This window comes from Macaca mulatta, chromosome 4, assembly GCF_049350105.2.
Source record: "Macaca mulatta isolate MMU2019108-1 chromosome 4, T2T-MMU8v2.0, whole genome shotgun sequence".
NCBI lineage: Eukaryota > Metazoa > Chordata > Mammalia > Primates > Cercopithecidae > Macaca > Macaca mulatta.
Window position 1 is genome coordinate 155,404,789 of NC_133409.1, and position 22,067 is coordinate 155,426,855.

The window sequence follows — 22,067 nt, forward strand, 5'->3', positions numbered from 1 at the left end:
ACAAATGTAACATAAATAGAAAAGAACAGGTTTATTTACCCGGGTAACTACTCAATCCACGATGAACAACTGTGAACATCTTTCACCACTTTTACCTCATAGCTGTGAGAACTGAATTTTTTGTTTTTTCTTTAGTTCACTTTGCCTGTTTACTTAACTGGCAGAAAATAACTCTTGAATGCCTGATGTATGTGAGGCCTGATGCGCTATCCAGAGGGGCCAAGTGAGGAATGAATTACTTTCAGCTGAGGATTTAGAAAGTTGGGAAGTCCGGGGCATTTGATGTGGGCCCTGATGGCAGAAAGAGCAGCTTGGTGAAAAGCTTGTCATGGATACAGGAATCTTTGTTAATGTCCAGAGATCTCAACTTCAAGGATGAAGGGCTTCACGAGATCTCTATTTTAGAGGTGAAGGGCTTGATGAAGTCAGCAGATTTGTTTTTTTAATAGTCTGTACCATGATATAAATGTTTTATTAGTTGTCAATATTGAAAATTTATAATATTTCATATTAAGCTGCACATAATCTTGAAAAATTAGAAGTCACACTGTCCGTGTGCTTGCATTGCTAGAAGGGAGAAATCAGTGAAACCAAATTGCACAGGTTTTGTCTTCACTTCTCAAGTTCCCACTGGTCCTGTTAGTTTCCATATTAGTTGGCATTTATCAATATGCTTGTGCTATGGTTGTTCTTACAGCAGAATTAAGAAAACAGTTAAATATATCTTGGTCGATTATCTCTATCAAAACTGGAAAAATGAAATATGGTGTCAGAAGTTAGTGTGTTTCAAGAAAAATAGCAAATAGCACCTCTCTTTATAGAGATAAGGCATGATTTTTAATATCCAGATATTTTTGCTCTAATGTGCTGGGCCTTTGTGAGCAACTGACTTTTAACTTCTGGTTTAAGGAATATCATAACTGTCACCTTATCTGCAAATTAAGCTAAATGTAGATATTTTATAAAGGAGAACTTGGAATAGAAAGTTGGGATGAAAGCATGGAAAATGGTCTTAAGTGCTGTTATGGACTTCATTGTGTTCCCCCAAACTTAGACCAGGTGCAGTGACTCCCGCCTGTAATCCCAGCACTTTGGGAGTCCAAGACCAGCCTGGACAACATGGTAAAACCCTATCTGTACTAAAAACACAAAAATTAGCTGGGCGCGGTGGCAGGTGCCTGCCTGTAGTTCAGCTACTCAGGAGGCTGAGGCAGAAGAATCGCTTGAACCCAGGAGGAGGAAGTTGCAGTGAGCCTAGATTGCGCTACCGCACTCCAGCCTGGGCGGCAGAGTGAGGCTGTTTCAAAAAACAAAACAAAACAAAACAAAACAAAAAAACTTAATGTTGAAGTCCCATCCCTCAGTGTAGTTGGTATTTGAAGTCAGGGCCTTTAAACGGAAAATTAAGGTTAAATTGAGTTGTAAGTGTGGGGTCTTAATCTAATAGAACTAGAAAGCGTGATCCTATTATTATTTATTTTAGGGTACAAAGCATTTTGGCTTTTGATTTTATTTGTTTATTTCTTTTGGACAGCTCTGACCAGATCACAAAACTCAACAGGACTTCCTCCCTTACCCACTCCTCGCTCTTTCTATTTACCTCCCCCACCCTCCTCCCGCTCCCTTTTAACCTCCGCACTAACGACTCTTGAAGAAGCTTGAATCCTGCAATTAAAAGGAGTGAAAAATGGAAACCCTACCCTAGCCCACTGACTCAGTAGAAAGTTAAGAAGAAAGCATTTTAACTGGGACCAGAAAACACAACGCCTTGAACTTGTGCTTTTGCTTTTTTTGCCACAAGATGGCAAGAGAAAGTCACACGTGCTCTCTCACCCACTCGGAGGCTAATCATCCCTCAGATGTTCTCTCAGGGACGCGGGATGGGCAATCTCGTAAAAGAGAGCGACGAGGAATGAAGGGAGGCGACAAATGTGATGCCAAGTTAAGGAACATGATGAAATTAGGGGACTGCTCTCCAAGTAGCTTAGCTTGTCGATAAGCTCTGTCGCCAAGCCCGAGGCGCCAAACTAATGACAAGGTACTGGGGAAGAGAACATTTTAGGGTAGTGAACGGCAAATCCTACATGTATTTTGCACGACCCGCTAACCAGTTGGCATAATTCGGGGCTGTTTGTCACCTGTGACAGAGACGACACTATTCGTCCGAGATAGCCTTCCACCCAGAGCTGCAAAGGAAGTGACGGCAGGAAAATAAAGGAAAAGCTACGGGGTGATTTTAAAGCCTGGAGTGGAATTGTGGAGGGGCTTGCTATTTTGCTTTTAAAGATTTACAGTAGAAGTTATTTATTTAAGAGAGGATAACGCTGTGGCAGAGGATGCAATGCTGAGAATTCAGGCACTGTTGAGAAGAGGGGATCATGCCTTGAAAGTCTCCACTCCCTTATACTCCCACGCTCTTGGTTTACCTCCTATTTCTGTGATCTCTTCTGGGGTCCGCTTCTCTTTAAATGAGGGATTCTCCAACTTCTGTCTCAGGATTCCTAATCATGGACTTTAAAATCCCACCTGCAGATAACGGAAAATTCATTCCCATGCCCGGAGAACCTCTTCGAAAAACACAACCCGAATGAGACTATCTGGCAAATTGCAGCCCTTGGCGGGCTTTTCAAATAGAGCGTTGACCAATCAGAGAAGGGGGACGTTACAGGCATTTAAAGATTAACCCGACCGGGCGCGGGCTATGGCTCACGCCGGTTATCCCAGCACTTTGGGAGGTCGAGGCGGGTTGATCAGGAGTTGCAGACTAGTCTGGCCAAGATGGTAAAATTCCGTCTCTACTAAAAACGCAAAAATTAGCCTGGCACGGTGGCGGGCGCCTGTAATCCCAGCTACTCAGGAGGCCGAGGCAGAATTGGTTGAACACGGGAGGCGGAGCTTGCAGTGAGCCGAGATCGCGCCACTGCACTGTATCCTGGGCAACAGAGCAAGACTCCGTCTCAAAAAGAAAAAAACAAAAAAAGGAAGGAGTCAGCGAAAGCAAACTTGTGATTGTAGTTTAAAGCACAACTGCAAGGCTTTTTCCCCAAGGGCACCTAAGGACCTAAACTAAATTTGTCAGACTGAGCGTATATACTCACACGCAACTTTTTCCCGCCATCTTCCCTCCTAACGGAGGCCGGCCGTAGCCCACTCAAAAGACTACAAGCAAAATGCACCGGCTCTTTCTCTGGAAGCGTGAGTGGCTCTGAAAAGAGCCTTTGGATTGTCGGCAGCTGCGGGCGAGCTCACCTGGAGCTGGTGTACTTGGTGACGGCCTTTGTGCCCTCGGACACGGCGTGCTTGGCCAGCTCCCCTGGCAGCAGCAGCCGCACTGCCGTCTGGATCTCCCTGGAGGTGATGGTCGAGCGCTTATTGTAATGCGCCAGGCGGGAAGCTTCACCCGCGATGCGCTCGAAGATGTCATTGACGAAGGAGTTCATGATGCCCATGGCCTTCGATGAGATGCCGGTGTCGGGGTGGACCTGTTTCAGCACCTTGTACACGTAGATAGAGTAGCTCTCTTTGCGGCTGCGCTTGCGCTTCTTGCCGTCCTTTTTCTGGGCCTTGGTTACGGCTTTCTTAGAGCCCTTTTTGGGGGCTGGAGCGGACTTAGCCGGGTCAGGCATGGCGGAGGAGAGTGAAAGACCACTCAAGAAAAAAGAATGAAGACAAGCTAGGTTATGCCCTATTTATTCACAAGTCTATATGCAGATGAGATTGAGAAACTCTTCTGTCTGATTGGAAGTTACTCAGATGACGTCGATATCAATATAGTCCAATGAAAATACGTATATTCAGAAACCTTATTTGCATTAAGAGAGAGCCGCAAGCTTAGCCAATGGCCCAGCTTCTTTTTCGCCCCCAGCAGCCGCTATAAAATGCGTCCCTCTAGTTTCCTTCCAGTCACTTTCTGACTTAGGTCACAGGTCGTTTTACCATGTCTGGACGTGGCAAGCAGGGAGGCAAGGCTCGCGCCAAGGCCAAAACCCGCTCCTCTAGAGCCGGGCTCCAGTTTCCCGTGGGGCGAGTGCACCGCCTGCTCCGCAAGGGCAACTATGCTGAGCGGGTCGGGGCCGGCGCTCCGGTTTACCTAGCGGCGGTGCTGGAGTACCTGACCGCAGAGATCCTGGAGCTGGCGGGCAACGCAGCCCGCGACAACAAAAAGACTCGCATCATCCCGCGTCACTTGCAGCTGGCCATCCGCAACGACGAGGAGCTCAACAAGCTGCTTGGTAAAGTTACCATCGCTCAGGGCGGTGTTCTGCCTAACATCCAGGCCGTGTTGCTCCCCAAGAAGACTGAGAGCCACCACAAAGCTAAGGGCAAGTAAGGACTGGACTTAAAAAGTGTAAACTTATAAGACAAAAGGCTCTTTTCAGAGCCACCCACCGTTTCTACGGAAGAACTGAGCACTGTTCTCCAAACCTATCAGAAATTTGTGGCCGAGTTAAAGCACTGAGGTCATTAGTTTCCTATTGGGTAAAATGCAGGTATTGAATCAGGCCTAGTGAATACTATCCAATTGCTTCATTATACCGTTAAACGACCGTCCTTCATTGTACCCTCCCCACAAACACCTTTCTAGGTCTTTAAAAAACATTTTGGGGCCGGGCGCGGTGGTTTACGCGTGCTCAGCATTTTGGGAAACTGAGGCAGGTGGGTGGGGAGGGGAGAAATCTCTTGGGACTTTGATTTCCAGACCACCGTGATAACGAGACCTCTGCCTCTTAAAAAAAGCTGGGCGCGGTGGCTCACGCCTGTAATCCCAGCACTTTGGGAGGCCAAGGAGGGTGGATCACGAGGTCAAGAAATCGAGACCATCCTGGTCAACATGGTGAAACCTCGTCCTTACTAAAAACACAGAAATTAACCGTTCGTGGTGGCGAGCGTTGCCAGGGAGGCTGAGGCAGGAGAATCTCTTGAACCTAGGAGGCAGAGGTTGCAGTGGGCCGAGATCACGCCACTGCACTCCAGCCTGGGCAACAGAGCGAGACTCCATCTAAAAAAAAAAAGAAAAAGAAAAAATCAATGCAGGGCGCAGCGGCCCTTGCCTGTACTTGGCGGCAGAAGAAACTTGACAGCAGAAGGAACACTTCAGCCCCAGGAGTTTGAGATTTCAGGGAGCCAAGACCTCGCCACTGCATCCAGACTGGGAGACAGAGCGAGACCCCGTTTCAAAAAAAGAAAAACAAAACCTAAACAAAAGTATTTCTGGTGATCATTTGCTCCTGTGAATACAACAAATGTTAAACCAACATTTTTGTTGTTTTTATGGGTCTTTATCAATACCAGAACCTGGTAGTCCTTTGATCAACTAAAATCTCCATCCTAATAAAATGCTGTTGTCAGAACTACCCAGATTCACTGGCAAAAATCTAATCACTGACCCAAACCTATAATTCCGCGCATGCTAATGAAATTAAACAATGATTTACATAATTAATCCAATAAGCCATTGGGTTGCTTTAAACTCAGTTAATGAAGAGGTCAGATACCATTTATTGGTTCAAGCACCTATCAAACTCCTTCCCCACACTACACTGGGCAAAACTAAGGTTTTGGTGTTTTAGCGGAGAATGTGCCAGACTAAATTTAAGTTGTTTTTGTTCTGGGTGTTGATATAGTCATTAAAAGATTTAATTAAGCAGTTACAAAACGGAACTACTTTTTGGAAGTACTAGCAAATACATTGTTCTACTGTATATATTTTTACACGATCCGAAATAGGAAAAATGACCCATTGGAAATGAATTTAAGACTACGACTGACCTATACAAATTCTAGGTCAGATTATATTTTCATTGGGGGAATCTTAACATGATTGGTTGAAAACAATAAATAAAATTGGCACGGAGGGCGGGCGCGGTGGCTCACACCTGTAATCCAAGCACTTTGGGAGTCCGAGGCGGGCGGGTAACTTGAGGTCAGGAGTTTGAAACCAGCGTGGCCAACACGGTGAAACTCCTTCTCTACTCAAAAATTAGCGGCGTCGTGGCAAGTGCCCAGCTACTCCGGAGGCTGAGGCAGAATCGCTTGAACCTGGGAGGCAGAGGTTGCAGTGAGCTGAGATCGCACCACCACACTCCACCCTGGGCTACAGAATGAGACTCCGTCGGGGGGAGGGGTTGGCGGGGGAAGAGGTGGCAGGAACCAAATGAAGATAGTACTAAGAACCAATCAGGTTATTCCCACAGCAGTTCTGACCAATCAGGATCAGATCATCGTTATAAATTCTGGTAGAAGCCACTGTTCATTCAGTGCTTTCTTTCAGAGCATAACTTTCTCAACTATGGCTCGGACGAAGCAGACAGCCCGCAAGTCCACCGGCGGCAAGGCACCGCGGAAGCAGCTGGCCACCAAGGCAGCGCGCAAAAGCGCTCCAGCGACTGGCGGTGTGAAGAAGCCCCACCGCTACCGGCCAGGCACTGTGGCCTTGCGCGAGATCCGCCGTTATCAGAAGTCGACTGAGCTGCTCATCCGCAAACTGCCATTTCAGCGCCTGGTGCGAGAAATCGCGCAGGATTTCAAAACTGACCTTCGTTTCCAGAGCTCGGCGGTGATGGCGCTGCAAGAGGCGTGCGAGGCCTATCTGGTGGGGCTCTTTGAGGACACCAATCTCTGTGCCATTCACGCCAAGCGCGTCACTATTATGCCTAAGGACATCCAGCTTGCGCGTCGTATTCGTGGTGAGCGAGCATAATCCCCTGCTCTAGCTTGGGTTTCCTACTTGTTTCCAAAGGCTCTTTTCAGAGCCACTTACTTTCTCACGGAGGATAGCTGTCACACCATTGGTTGACTTAAATCAACTTTAAAACAGGGGTAAATTGGGGGAAACTCGTCAAGGCTTGTTCATTCTGATTCCTTCCTGTGTCCTTTGTCTTCTAAGATGGTCCTTTTCTCTGGGCCCATCTCACAAAAGGGTCTTACTTTATCCGAGGAAATCTGTACATGCAAGGTCAATCTGCTTCAAGGGGAAAGCCAAAATCCTTGCACATGCTGTCCTTTGGGGCCGAACATTGGGGATAGCATGTCCTGAACCCCATAACTAACAATTCGATTACAGGTTATATGAAATGCCATTCTTAACTGTGAAACGGGCACTGGCCTTGGATCCCTGGAAACTCGCTGAAAATCATTGACGTGAGGCCGGTTGATTAATAGAAGGAAAGACATACAAGTGTATTTAGCACATAGACGCGAGAGACTTCAAAATGAAGACCCACCCACCAATGAGATACAGAAATTTATATATCACTTTGAGGTTATAGAAAGAATGCAAGCTTAGATCCTGGCAAAACAGATTATAGGAGGGAGAAAGGAAGAGGCTTGGCTAGCAAGGGGTGGGGGGTCTTGTTATGTAGCTGAAACCTCACAGGTAGCAGTCCTCAGAAAAAGATGGTAAATGTCTCTTGTCAGGCTGGGCGTGGCGGCTCAGGCCCTCCACTTTGGGAGGTTGTGGAGGGAGGATTCCCTGAGCCCAGCAGTTTGAGATCAGCCTGGGTAACAGCAAAATCCTGTCTCCACGAAAAACAAATAAAAAAGCTGGGTGTTGCAGCGCACACCTGTAGTTCTAGCTGCTTGGAAGGCTGAGGCAGGAAGATTACTTGAGCCCACCGAGTTCAAGGATGCAGTGAACTATGATTGCAACACTACGCTCCAGCCTGGGTGACAGAGCAAGACGGTCTCTTAAAAAAGTAAAAATAAAAAAGGTATCAGACTCTCAGTTAATCTCTCCTAGATCCAGGAAAGGACTAGAAAGGGAAGGCCTGGCAACAAATGGAAATTTCCCCCACAAAAGACTGATGATTCGCAGGGCCTCATTGGTCTGCGGGCCCTGAGGCAGCCATTTCAAAATAGGTCAAAGAAATATCTTTTGGGGTAAAAGAGTTTTATTTCCTTCACTTTACTTTCCTCAAGAGATTGCTTTAAAGGTTAAATGCAGTAGTATATTCTAGGGCCTTGGACAGTGCCCCAGAAAACACATTAGGCGCACAAAAAATACTCCTTGAACTTGATTTTATCTCTGAATCTTAGTGTGGAGTACCCCTTGTGGGAGACTAAAATATGCCATCCCAAAGTACACTTTGTCCTATTTCAAGATGGCTATTCAGAGAAACTGCAAATATAGGAATAGCTTTGAGAAACTCTTTTGTAAGAGAACTTTATACCTATCAAGAAAATCTACATTAGTAAACCATGGATGCAAGTACTGGCTTTCTCTGAGGCCCCTTTTCCTGCCTAAAGAAGTATCTAAGACTGACTCAAAGGAGAGAAAACTACTTTGTCACAGGCTGTCAGCTATTCTGCGATTACCAGAGAGACTTTATCTATATAACAAGAAAACCTTTGCCTTTCCTCCCTCACCCTCCTACAACTTGTGTCACCACCTCCTCCAACCCCCCAGAAGTCCTAAGACCTTTTTTCTTTCTGTAGTCTCAGAATGGTATAAAAACATCAATTATTTGGCCCTTCTGAGAGAGAAATAATATAGGGTGGTCACAAAAGAATTGAAAATTCCAGGCAGCAGTTTCACATGACTAGCAAAAAGGAAGCTGTTGAAATAGCTGCACAAGCTAGGAGCCAAAAAGACCCTGAAAACCGAAATGTTTGCTAAGCTGAGTAAGTCCTAGTTGACCCAACATGGCACTGGATTTGACCGAGCTTTCACCTGGGACCTCTTTATACACTTATTAACATACAAATCAGACACCCACCAACACCATGACAGTTCTGAGAACACCCATATTTCATGGAAAAATGGATAGCACCACAGTTCTGAGAAATTGTCACCCTTTTCCAGAAATCTTCATGAATATTCCACCCCTTGGTTAAAGAAACCCACAAAGATAGAAGTCCCAATCACTGCTGGGCAAGACTGACTCTCTTGAGTAAGCCTGCCCTTTCCTTCCTTGAGTGTGTATTTTTCACTTTGCAATAAACCTCTGTACTTTCACTATTTTCTGACTTGTCCTTGGATTCTTTCTGGCAACAGTGGCAAGGGCCTGGACACTGGCTGGGATCAACATCCTAACGGCGTTTGGGTACCTCCCCTAGCCCACAGTATCATTTCTTGGAGCATTGTGTTTTGTGAGGCTCTTGTGCATATGCAGGTAATAAATTTGTATGTCTTTTTTTTTTTTTTTTCCTGTTTATCTTTCTACTGTTGGTTAATTCCAGAGACTCAAATTATTGAAACTTCAGAAATCAAAGCAGAAGTTTAAAACAAACTTCATCCTCATGGAACTGGGGAAATACACCTAAATTCTCTGATAAGATTGGATTGAGAAGTCACTCTTGTCATTGGTCAAGATTTGGGAAATAATACAGTTTGATTAGTAACACAGAAACAAATCACTGTAATGATGTCACTTCTGCTAATGGCCAGTATTTATTTGTTTATTTATTTTTATGATTTCTGTTAGCTTCTGCTTCACAAAGCAACATTTTCCAATCTTGTGTTCCAAAACAGGAAACATTTTTGTTTAGGAGGCAGAAAAGATGAGAACAAATGCTTCAGAACCACTCCCTCCTTCCCAGAAGTGATGAAGCCCTGAAAGCGTATAAAACAAGACAGGAAACAAAGTCACTGAAAATATATTATAAATAAAGCTTATGTAGATTTCCACTCAAATGGAATCTTGAGATTCTACAAAAACTGTTTCCCAAAAATATGGTTCTCAATATGAAAGAGATTCTAGGCCTGACCCAGTGACTCACGTGTGTAATCCCAGCACTTTGGGAGGCCAAGATGAGTGGATCACCTGAGGTCAAGAGTTTGAGGCCAGCCTGGCCAACATGACGACAAAACCCTGTCTCTACTAAAAATACAAAAATTAGCCGGATGGGGTGACCCGCACCTATAATCCCAGCTACTCAGGAGGCTGAGGCAAGAGAATCACTTGAACCCACGAGGCGAATGTTGCAGTGAGTCAAGATTGTACCACTGCACTCCGGCCTGGGCAACAAAAAGGTTCTAAAATGTAAAAAACATGTTTTTCTATATATCTGTTGATAATAATAAGGTTTCTTATCTGCACAAGATTAGAAATACTGAATTTTCTGAGATGGAAACTAGTACAAGCTACATTAAATTTTTAATCTATACAAGTACTATAGAGAACCAAGGGAAAAACTTCCCCTTTGCCATCTGAAGTTTCACTGAAAAATCAACTCACAAAGTGCAGATTAATAAGAGAAATGGCAAATGAAGTTATGATGTATACATGGGAGAGAATCATTGAGTGATCATCCAATATCCCAATAAGGCCCAAATACTTAAATAGCCTGATTTCAGAAGGGAGAGAAAAGATGGGAAATATAGGTAATTTTGTTTACAGACAATAATTAATAGGGTGAATAAATGGCTTGGGGAACAGAGATTAAATGTAAATAATTCCCTTGGGAAATTGACCTAATCGCCTCCCAAAGGCCACATCTAATATCACCACATTGGAGACTAGGCTTCAACAGTGAATTCTGTGAGGACACAAACTTTCAGTTTATAGCACTAGGTATAACTTAGTGTCGGATGGGAGATGGAGAAACTCACTCTCATGTGGTGGTTTAGTGATAGTGGCTTTGCAAAAGACATTTGGAGAACCATTCCTTCTGTGCCCAGGCCTATGCTCCAAGAAAACTCTCCTGTAGACCCATATGAGGACAGACCAAGAGTATTCATTAAAGATATTTGTGATAACATGAAAGTAGAGGTAATTTAAGTCATTGAATAAGTAAAATATAGTGGATGAATACTAACCAATGCTCTCTTTTTTGAGGTCAAGATATAAGTAAATGTCAAAAACAAGAGCTGAACTCAAGACTCCATCAACCTTACTATTGCCACTCAATTCATACTGTAAAAGAAAAGGGCTGGGCGCGGTGGCTCACGCTTGTGAGCCCAGCACTTTGGGAGGCAGAGGCAGGCAGATCACAAGGTCAAGAGATCCAGGTCATCCTGGCCAACATGGTGAAACCCCGTCTCTACTAAAAATACAAAAAATTAGCTGCATGTGGTGGTGCGCCTGTAGTCCCAGCTACTTGGGGAGCTGAGACAGGAGAATCACTTGAACCCGAGAGACAGAGGTTGCAGTGAGCTGAGACTACGCCATTGCACTCCAGCCTAGTGACAGCAAGACTCCGTCTCAAAAATAAAAAATAAATAAATAAAATAAAATTTCAGGGACTTCTAAATTTATTATGCCAAAGGTGAACTTAAGCCCTGAAGACTGATTCATGTAGCATATTTTCAATTATGCCTCTTAGATTATAGTCTAACTCTTTTCCTCATTGTTCTTGTTCTGTAAATGTCTAGGACAGATCCAGACCTCCCCGCTTCCAATCACTGATCTTAGTTATGCATTATCTGCCTCCTTCACTGTCCTTTGTCTAACTCAGACCAGATGATGCTCAAGACCTCATGACAGTTACATCTTCTTGAGGCTCAGAAACTAATAACCAAAAATATGGTGGGTTGACATGCTGAACTGAAGAAGCTTCAAGTTCTCTCTGACCATGCTTTGCAAAATCTCTAAATCCTCTATCTCAAAGCACTAGATGAAGTTGTTCTCTGAAGTTCCTTTATTGGCCTAAAGTCCCAGCCCACCAACGAGAACAACTGTTTTTTATTCTTTTTATCCTGTAATCTCGTTATCTATTATGGAAAAAAAAAGATCAAGAATGTAACCATTGACCGGGTACGGTGGCTCATGCCTGTAATCCCAGCACTTTGGAAGGCTGAGGTGGGCGGATCACCTGAGGTTGGGAGTTCGAGACAAGCCTGACCAACACAGAGAAACCCCGTCTCTACTAAAAATACAAAAAATTAGCAGGGCGTGGTGGCGCATGCCTGTAATCTCAGCTACTCGGGAGGCTGCGGCAGGAAAATCGCTTGAACCCGGGAGGAGGAGGTTGTGGTGAGCCGAGATCCCGAGATCGCGCCATTGCACTCCAGCCTGGGTGACAAGAGTGAAACTCTGACTCAAAAAAAAAAAAGAATGTAACCGTACCTGAACAGACCCTCAAGATAATGTTGTCTCCCAGGAGCATTCAAATTCCAAAGAGAACTATTTACAAGTTAATCTCTTTTCCCCAATCCACTCATTCTACCTAGTAATCATTTACTGCTCCTCAGCAGAATCCCTCTTCTCAGAACCTTTGGTTAACCTGTTTAGCTACGACCCAAGCACACATTCTTTCTGTAAACATTTTCTGCCTAAAGAATGTAAACTTCTGTATACTAGTTGGAAAGTGGGTAAACACTCTGCGGTTGTCTTCTATGTGCACGTTAACACATTCGTAAGCCTTTTCTCTTATAAATCTGCCTTTTGTGGTAAAATGTTGTAAATGACTACAGGACACCAGGGAAGACCACTTACCTCTTCACTATTGAGTCTCATTATAGATGAACTTCCCTGTTTTCTATCTTACACAAAGACTTCCTGACTATCATATTGTATAAGATGGAATTTTAAATACACTCTTTCAAATGTGAAAGAAAATAAAAACAAGCCGTAACTAGTCAAATTGTAACTCGTAAGTCACCTTTGTACAGAAACTTAAAATTCTACTAAATTTCTTTGTTTTCTATCGATATAAGCAAGATCTTTACTTTTATATTTGGCGCTCTGATTAATTCCATTGATCCTGGAGTCTATTTTCCAAATGGCTATTCCCAGCTTTCATTTGAATAAACTTAAAAATATATATATTCTTAATAGAGACGGGGTTGCTATGTTGCCCAGGCTGGTAGGCTGGTCTGAACTCCTGGGCTCAAGCAATCCTCCTGTTAAAGAAAGGGTTCCCAATACAGACCTCAGTAGAGGGTTCTTGGATCTCTTGCAAGAAAGAATTCAGTACAACTCCGCAGTGCAAAGTGAAAGCAAGTTTATTAAGAAAGTAAAGGAATAAAAGAATGGCTACTCCGTAGAACAGACTGGTTGCCCATTTTTATGGTTATTTCTTGATGATATGCTAAACGAGGTGTGGATTATTCATGCCGCCCCTCTTTAGACCATATAGGGTAACTTCCTGACCTTGCCATGGCGTTTGTAAATTGTCATGGCCCGCTGGGAGTGTAGCAGTGAGGACTACCAGAGGTCACTGTCATCACCATTTTGGTTTTGGCTGGCTCCTTTACTGCAATCTGCTTTATCAGCAAGGTCTTTATGACCTGTATTTTGTGCTGATCTCCTATCTCATGCCGTGACTTAGAATGCTTTAACCGTCTATGAATGCAGTCCAGGAGGTTTCAGCCTTATTTTACCAGCTGCTGTTTAAGATGGAGTTGCTCTGGTTCACACGCCTCTGACATTCTTGCTTTTGCCTCCCAAAAGGATGGGATTACAGGTGTGAGCCACCAAGCCCAGCCAATTAAATTCTTTACAAGTAAATTCTGATCCTTTCAATGATAGGTTGAAAGACTTTCAGGAGAAACTAAGAGGTTTCCTGATAGAGTTTTACAAGTCAGGTTTAAAACCGTAGGCACTCGGCGGGAAGCAATGGCTCCCGCCTATAATTCTAGCACTTTGGGACACTGAAGCGGGCGGTTTGACTGAGCTCAGGAGTTCGAGACCAGCCTGGGCAACACGGTGAAACCCCGTCTACTAAAAATACAAAAAATTAGCAGAGCGTGGAGGCCTGCGACTGTAGTCCCAGCTACTCGGGAGGCTGAGGCAAAATAATTGCTTGAACCTGGGAGGCGGAGGTTGCAGTGAGCCAAGATCGTGCCATTGCACTCCAGCCTGGGTAACAGCCAGACTCCGTCTCCAAAAAAAAAAAAAAAAAAAAAAAAAAACCATAAGCACTCAAAGAATATAGCACATATGGCATAGTAAACGTCAGGCAAGAGGGCAGAGGGCGGTCGCTGTGGCTCACGCCTGAGATCCCAGCACTTTGGGAGGCCGAGGCAGGTGGATCACCTATCAGGAGTTGGAGACCAGCCTGACCAACATGGAGAAACCCTGCCTCTACTAAAAATACAGAATTAGCCAGGCGTGGTGGCGCATGCCTGTAATCCCAGCTACTCGGGAGGCTGAGGCAGGAGAATCCCTTGACATTCGCCATTGCACCCACCATTGCACTGGAGCCTGGGCAACAAGAGCAAAGCTCTGTCTCAAATAATAATAATAATAATAATAATAATAATAATAATAAGGGCACGGTAAGAGGAAGAGAAGTCAAGAAGGGCAGTGGATTCTGTATCTTCAAAGTTCTTTAATTGATCTTTTTGTTTTGCTTTTTTAGAGACAGGGTCTCACTCTGTCACAGGCTGAAGTGCGGTGGTGCCATCGTAGCTCACTGATACGTTGAAGTCCTGGGCTAAAGTAATACTACTCCCTCACCCTCTGGAGTTGCTGGGGCTATAACCTTACCTGGCGTCTCAATAGGTCTTAATACCACTTGGAGGCATTATAAGCTTAAAGATGCAGGTGGGGCGCGGTGGCTCATGCCTGTAATCCCAGCACTCTGGGAGGATGAGGTGGGCTGATCACCTGAGGTCAGGAGCTGGAGGCCAGCGTGGCCAACGTGGTGAAACCCTGTCTCTACCAAAAAATACAAAAATTAGCCGAGCATGGTGGTGCGTGCCTTCAGTCCCAGCTACTTGGGAGGCTGAAGCAGGAGAATCGTTGGAACCCAGGAGTCATAGGTTGCAGTGAGCCGTAGACCACACCACTGCCCTCCAGCCTGGGCAACAGTGAGACCCTGTTTCAAAAAACAAAACAAAAAAACGCTTAAAGATGCTCTGAGGATGAGAGCAGGGATGGTCATTTCTCTGAGGCGAGGCCAAGGAAGAAGGAAAACTTGATGTTTCCATGTCTCATGTTTAAGGTTCTGACCTGGCAAAGGCCAATGAAGTAGAATGCAAGATTTCAGAGAATAAATTAACGGAGAGGAAAAAACTGAATTGCATATGGTGTTTTGTTTTGTTTGAGACAGGGTCTCATTGTGTTTTATATACATATATACACACACACACACATCTCTATATATATACATACACATATATATGTGGGGGGGGTGTCTTTGTGTGTGTGGTGTGTTTATGTGTGTGTATTGGAGCAGGTGAAGTGAGAACTAGAAGTACTAATAAATAAACTATTTGTGAATGAAGACCAAAGAGGGGGAAAAGCCATGTAAAACACAACCTATCAACCAATTCTAAAGCCTTATGCAAAACAAACAAAACTAGGTGTCAATGAGATAAATAGGTGGCATATCAAATGGAAATTTTAAGCTATATTAAAAAGGATTGAGGCCAACACTGAAACCACCTTTGCAAAATTATGACTGAGACAGTGAAAGAGATTTAACTTAATCAACTCCATCTTGCTTCTAACCTCCTAGCTGTCCTTGTTCATTCCTGGCCATAGACTGAACTAACTTTGGGAGAAACATAGTTTATAGTTTAAAAACAAAAACTGTAAGCCCAGCATTTTGGGAGGCCGAGGCGGTGGATAACGAGGTCATGAGTTCAAGACCAGCTTGGCTAAGATAGTGAAATCCCGTCTCAAGTAAAACTACAAAAATTAGCCAGACGCGGTGGCAGACGCTTGTAATCCCAGCTACTCGAGAGGCTGAGGCAGGAGAATCGCATGAACCTGGGCGGCAGAGATTGCAGTGAGCCGAGATCCGCCATTCCACTCCAACCTGGGCGACAGAGTGAGACTCCATCTCAAAAAACAAAAAACCAAAAACCATGAACCATAACAGCCCTTTCCTGGGGCAGATCTCCTTCTTGCCTGGGGACTAGATGCAAATATGAGCCGCAAGATTTGAAATTACGGTTTAGGAGTCATGCAACTGGAGGCTACAAGATTCAGACCCTCCCTAAACTGCTTTCAAGATCAGCACTTGAGATGTTTTGCAGACCCTACACTTGATGAATCAGCTGGCACCACACAGATCGATAAACTGGTTCATCTGATCTTGTGGTCCCCACCCAGGAACCGACTCAGTGCCAGAAAACAGCTTGGATTCCCTGTGCTTTCAACCCTGACCAGTCAGGACTCCCGGCTCATTCATTGGCTTCTCCCCATCCACCAAGTTATCCTTAAAAATCGTACTCCCTGGGCAACCAGCTCGGGTCCCCTTCCACGCTGTGGAAGCTTTGTCCTTTCGCTCTTCACAATAAACCTTGCTACCGCTAAAACAAAACAAAACAAACAAACAAACAAACAAAAAACCTGTACTCCCCGAATGCCCGGCTCTGCATGAGTTACTCTTTCTTTATTGCAATTCCCCTGTATTGATAAATAGGCTCTATCTAGGCAGGGTGCAACCTTGGGCGGTTCCAGTACTCTAAAGTAAGGACATTAAGAAATTGTCAGAGACAACTGCAGATCAGCAAGCATCCCCCAGAACATCGAAAAGATAAGCACACTTCATTCATTTGCTTAAGCATAGAGGGAATTATATGGAAATGAAAATACGGCTAGCATTTCTCTTGGAAAAGTAAAACTTTTTTTTTTTTTTTTGAGACGGAATCTCGCTCTGTCGCACAGGCTGGAGTGCAGTGGCACGATCTCGGCTCATTGTAACCTCCACCTCCCGTGTTCAAGGGATTCTCCTGCCTCAGCCTCCGGAGTAGCTGGGACTACAGGCGCGTGTCACCACGCCCGGCCAGTTTTTTGTATTTTTAGTAGAGACAGAGTTTCGCTGTGTTAGCCAGGATGGTATTGATCTCCTGATCTCGTGATCCACCCGCCTCAGCCTCCCAAAGTGCTGGGATTACAGGCGTGGGACACCGCGACCGGCCAGGAAAAGTAAATATTTTAAATCTCTTTTTAAAATATCTTTTTAATTTCTATTATTTATTTCTTTTGTTTTCTTTTCTTCTAGTCAATCTTGAGCATGGTAGAAGTACAACTTTTTTTTTTTTTTTTTTTTTTTTTTTTTTTGTGAGACAGCTTCTTGCTCTGTCACCCAGGCTGGAGTGCAATGCTGCAATATTGACTCACTGTAACCTCTGCCTCCTGGGTTCAATTGATTCTCGTGCCTCAACCTCCTGAGTAACTGAGATTACAAGTACAGGCCACCATGCCCAGTTAATTTTTTGTGTGTTTTTAGTAGAGACGAGGTTTCATCATCTTCGCCAGGCTAGTCTCACTCTCCTGGCCTCAAGTGATCTGCCTGCCTCAGGCAGTACAACTCTTTTTTAATGTGAAAAGAATACACAATATATTCCAGTTAACCAACAAAGATATACTGAGCAACTGTCATATCAATTAACATTATCATAAGTGAGGAAAACAAAAAGGAGTCATTTAAAAAGGTACTTAATTTAAATGAAACAAACTTTTTTTTTTAAATTAAGAAATCTTCTATTTGCTTCCATGCTGGTAGGAGAAGAGAACTAACAAAGTATCTGATTTAACGATTTAACACAGAGAATTTTCAAGGGTCTGGGTGTGGTGGCTCATGCCTGTAATCCCAGCAGGTTGGAAGGCTGAGGCAGGTGGACCGCTTGAGCCCAGGAGTTCGAGACCAGCCTGGGCAACATGGTGGAACCCCATCTCTACAAAAAATATAAAAATTAGCTGGGCATGAATGGTGGATCACACCTGTAGTCCCAGGATCTGGGAAGGCTGAGGTGGTAAGATCGCACTCCAACCTTGGTGACAGAGCAAGAGCCTGCCTCGGGGAAAAAAAAAAAAATTACATATCTGAAAAACACAGATGTCAATGCTGTAGAGCACAGAAGTTGGGAGACCATAAGGGTCACAGCCTGAACTATAACAAAAAAGAGGTTAACAGCCGGGGCAGGTGGCTCACGCCTGTAATCCCAGCACTCTGGGAGGCCGAGGCGAGCGGATAACGAGGTCAGGAGATGGTGACCATCCTGCCTAACACGATGGGACCCCGTCTCTACCAAAATTCCAAAAAAATTAGCCAGGCCTGTTGGCAGACACCTGTAGTCCCAGCTACTTGGGAAGCTGAGGCAGGAGAAAGGCGCGAACCCGGGAGGCGGAACTTGCAGGGAGCCGAGATCATGCCACTGCACTCCAGCCTGGGCGACAGAGCGAGACTCCGTCTCAAAAAAAAAAAAAAAAAAAAAAAGGTTGACAAATGTAAAGCATAACAAATGAATCTAATCAAAGTTTTACCTGACACTAGAGACTTCAGAAATGAAGCTCCAAAGATCCAGGGAAAACTATTTTCATATGTACCTCCAATGAAGAATAGACAGACATTTAGAAATGTGTTTAGACAAAGACAGTATTGAAGAAACTTAGCAAACCTTGTCCAGATTCTTCTTGGCCTCTCTGTATAGCATTCCGTCCTCCTAGATATGGCAGGACCCCTTTGGAATGACAGTCTTCAAGGGAGAAGGGAGGGTAACTTTCTAGGTTTTAAGGCTTGCTTTGAGGGAGAGCAGTTGCAGTTTCTGTGACCTACTTTGGGGAAGAGACCTTCTGGTTTGTATGACTCTCTTCCAGGGGAGAACAGGAGGAGGTCGGAAAGACTTTGCTTCTGAGGGTCCTCCAATCTCCTTTAGTTCAAAGTACTCAGCATGCCAAGATGTCATACTTTCAGGAATTATGTTCTGAGCCCCAACAATGTAAATATTCTCAGGGCAATGCACTTATTTATTTATTTATTTATTTATTTATTTATTTGTATTTATTTACTTTATTTTTTTGAGATGGAGTCTTGCTCTGTCGCCCAGGCTGGAGTGCAGTGGTGTGATCCCGGCTCACTGCAACCTCCACCTCCCGGGTTCAAGCAATTCTCCTGCCTCAGCCTCCTGAGAAGCTACAGCATGTCAATATGCCATACTTTGGGGAATTATGTTCTGAGCCCCAACAATGTAAATATTCCCAGGGCAAAGCATTTTTGTATTTATATTTATTTATTTAGAGACAGAGTATCGCTTTGTTGCCCAGGCTGGAGTCCAGTGGTGTGATCTCGGCTAACTGCAACCTTCGCTTCTCAGGTTCAAGCAATTCTCCTGCCTCAGCCTCCTGAGTAGCTGGGATTACACGCATGCGCCACTATGCCCAGATAATTTTTGTGTGTATTTTTTTTCTTTTTTCGTTTTCTTTTTTTTTTTTTCTTTTTCTTTTTTTTTTTTTTGTGACTGAGTCTCGCTTTGTTGCCCAGGCTGGAGTGCAGTGGCGCCATCTTGGCTCCCTGCAAGCGCCGCCTCCTGGGTTCAGGCCATTCTCCTGCCTCAGCCTCCCCTGGGACTACAGGCGTCCGCCGTCATGCCCAGCTAATTTTTTGTATTTTTGGTACAGACGAGGTTTCACCATGTTAGCCAGGATGGTCTCGATCTCCTGACCTCGTGATCCGCCCACCTCGGCCTCCCAAAGTGCTGAGATTACAGGCGTGAGCCACCGCTCCCGGCCGCTTCGTGTGTATTTTTAATAAAGACAGGGTTTCACCAGGTTGACCAGGCTGGTCAGGAACTCCTGACTTCAGGTGATCCAACAGCCTCAGCCTCCCCAAGTGCTGGCATTACAAGAGTGAGCCACCGCGCCCAGCCCAAGGGCAAAATATTTTCAAGGCAATCAGTAAACCAGAGATCTTTCATAGGATTGTGAAAGGAAAATAAATCTCAGGACCCCAAAACCACTAAGCCAAGGGAAAAGTCAAGCTGGGAACTATGTCAGGCAAACCTGTCTTCCATTTTATTCCTAAATAAGATAGCTATAATAAAAAGCTACATACCTCCCTTACAATTTTCCCATAAGGAAATTCCTTGTGGACAAAGGATAAAGAGAACTCAGAGTCATCCTTCTGAGGCTCACCTGAGACACATGTGTATCTGATTGCGTCCTCTGCCCTATTATTTATGTAAAAATGCAGATTCACTGAGCCAGACTAAATTGTGTATTCAATGGGAGGCTGATCAATGACTCAAAAGAATGCAGTCTTTTGTCTCGAATCTACTTCTAACCTGGAAGCCCCCACTTCGAGTTGTCCTGCCTTACTGAACCGAACCAACGTACATCTTACACATGTTGATTGATATCTTTTGTCTCCCTAAACTATATAAAAGCAAGCTATACCCCAACTACCTTGGGCACATGTTATCAGGACCTCCTGAGGCTGTATCACAGGCCCATCCTTAATCTTGGCAAAACAAACTTTCTAAATTGATTGACACCTGCCTCAGATACCTTTTGGTTTACAGGATGTTATATAGACAACCAGAATATTCCTCCCCTAAAATATACCACTTGGCTATAAGGATTATTTTGAGAAACAGCTGACACAGAAAAAGCACTGAAAACGGTAAAAGTTTCTCTTTCATGAAGCAACAAAAACAAACACAACTCCTTTCATGTATAAAAGACATTTCCCTTGGTAAAGATGTCCTCCTTGGTTATATCAGAAGAGGAGAATGGCCCTCAGAGACAATTCTTACCACCTGAGATGACTTGAACCTGCATACAAGACTTCATCAGATAATCCTTGTCTTCCATTAGTTTACTCCCTATATTTTCCTTCCCACAGTTTACTCCCCTAGGAAACCACTACCTCTTTAAAATGGTATACAAACCCCCGGGTCTGTCTGCCTCCATGGGCTTTTATTCCCTTTCTGTGAAGGCTCCCATATGCATATATACAGCAATAAATCTTTTCCCCTGTTAATCTGTCTTTTGTCAATTTAATTTGTAGGGCCCAACTACAAAGCCTAACAGAGTAAAATAAAAGTTTCTTATTCTACAGTTTCCTTCACCAGATAAAGGAGCACTTATAAGGGTTTTCAGTGCTTCTAGATTTCATCTTGAAAAAATTAATTATAAAATAACATATTCAATACCTTGTTTTATGGTCCAAAATGCTGCCTAGTTTTTCTGTAGTTGGAAAAGAGGATTGCTGAGATTAATGCGCCACATGAGATACAGGGTTTAAACCTTCAAGTTTAAGCACTTAGGTTCCATTGTTAAAAGAGAGGGAAAAAGGCCCGGCCTGGTGGCTCATGCCTGTAATCCCAGCACTTTGGGAGGCCGAGGTGGGCGGATCACCTGAGGTCAGGAGTTTGAGACCAGCCTGGCCAACACGGCGAAACTCCGCCTGTACTAAAAATACAAAAATTAGCTGAACGTGGTGGCGGGTGCCTTTAATCCCAGCTACTTAGGAGGCTAAGGCTGCAGAATCGCTTGAACCCGGGAGGCAGAGATTGCAGTGTGCAGAGAACGCGCCATTGCACTCCAGCCTGGGGGGACAAGAGCGAAACTCTGTTAAAAAAAAAAAGGGGGGGGGGGGAAGAGGCCAGCCTAGCTCAGCGAGAAATTGATTAACTGATACAACATAAGTATGTAATGTTTTGCACATACAGTAATCATAGAATAGTTCATAATATACTTGGAGAGACTGACTTTTAGAATAAACTTACATGTTTGTTAAAGGCATAAATAATCTAACACTTTTGAAATATAAAAGGTAAACATTACTGAGAAACGGAATCTGATAGCTGGAAGGCAGGGCAAAGCAGGGCCAGCCTAGGTCAGGAAGGTCACCCAACATGAAACTGTTTTTTTGTTTTGTTTTGTTTTTTGTTTTTTTGAGATGGAGTCTCACTCTGTTGCCCAGGCTGGAGTGCATGGAGTGCAGTGGTGAGGTCTTGGCTCACTGCAACCTCCGCCTCCCGGGTTCAAGCGATTCTCCTGCCTCAACCTCCCGAGTAGGTGGGGTTATGGGCGCCCTCCACCATGCCTGGCCAATTTTCTTTATTTTTAGTAGAAAAGGGTTTTCGCCATCTCAGCCAGGCTGGTCTCGAACTCCTGACTTCGTGGTCCACCTGCATCGGCCTCCCTAAGGGCTGGGATTACAGGCGTAAGCCACAGAGTCCAGCCATTTGAAACTCTTTTTCTTGGAATAAAGTCATCCTTGGTCTTTCCCTCCTGCATTTTATTTGTAAATGTAAAAGACAGGGTTTCCGGGCACAGCTGATTTCCTAGTTCAACAGAAAAGAGGAACAAGAGGGAGCTCAAGCGGCATCTTCACCACTCGAAGGAACTAGAGGGTAAAAGCCACCTTTCTTTCTCAAACAGCTTCCTGAAGTGTTTCTAGGTGGAATGAGGGAAAAAAAAATAGGAAATCAGTTCTTGCCCCAAAAA

At 44.3% G+C, this 22,067-nt stretch overlaps 4 protein-coding genes across 5 annotated transcripts in view; 2 read left to right on the forward strand and 2 right to left on the reverse strand.

Moving 5' to 3' along the window:
* LOC100429458 (olfactory receptor 2B6-like) overlaps window positions 1-2,557 on the reverse strand; it is a 77,457-nt gene extending 74,900 nt beyond the window's left edge. The window contains 1 exon segment of the mRNA XM_028847764.2: window positions 2,427-2,557. The gene's annotated coding sequence lies outside the window, so the exon portion shown is untranslated.
* Window positions 13-3,764, reverse strand: H2BC17 (H2B clustered histone 17). 2 transcript variants are annotated; one of them, XM_077998562.1, is made up of 2 exons: window positions 3,099-3,764; window positions 13-2,526 (listed from the first exon to the last, which is right to left on the reverse strand). In XM_077998562.1, exon 1 carries the CDS (start codon window positions 3,624-3,626, stop codon window positions 3,246-3,248), a length of 381 nt encoding a protein of 126 aa, XP_077854688.1. In that variant the 5' UTR covers window positions 3,627-3,764; the 3' UTR covers window positions 13-2,526; window positions 3,099-3,245.
* A 137-nt stretch (window positions 3,765-3,901) lies between these two features.
* H2AC17 (H2A clustered histone 17) lies at window positions 3,902-8,953 on the forward strand. The gene has a single exon (XM_078000796.1). The coding sequence runs from the start codon at window positions 3,938-3,940 to the stop codon at window positions 4,328-4,330; it is 393 nt and encodes a 130-aa protein (XP_077856922.1). The 5' UTR covers window positions 3,902-3,937; the 3' UTR covers window positions 4,331-8,953.
* On the forward strand, window positions 6,155-9,575 carry H3C12 (H3 clustered histone 12). Its single transcript, XM_078000795.1, has 3 exons — window positions 6,155-6,686; window positions 8,993-9,110; window positions 9,470-9,575. Exons 1-2 carry the CDS (start codon window positions 6,155-6,157, stop codon window positions 9,052-9,054), a joined length of 594 nt encoding a protein of 197 aa, XP_077856921.1. The 3' UTR covers window positions 9,055-9,110; window positions 9,470-9,575.
* The last annotated feature ends 12,492 nt before the right edge of the window (window positions 9,576-22,067 follow it).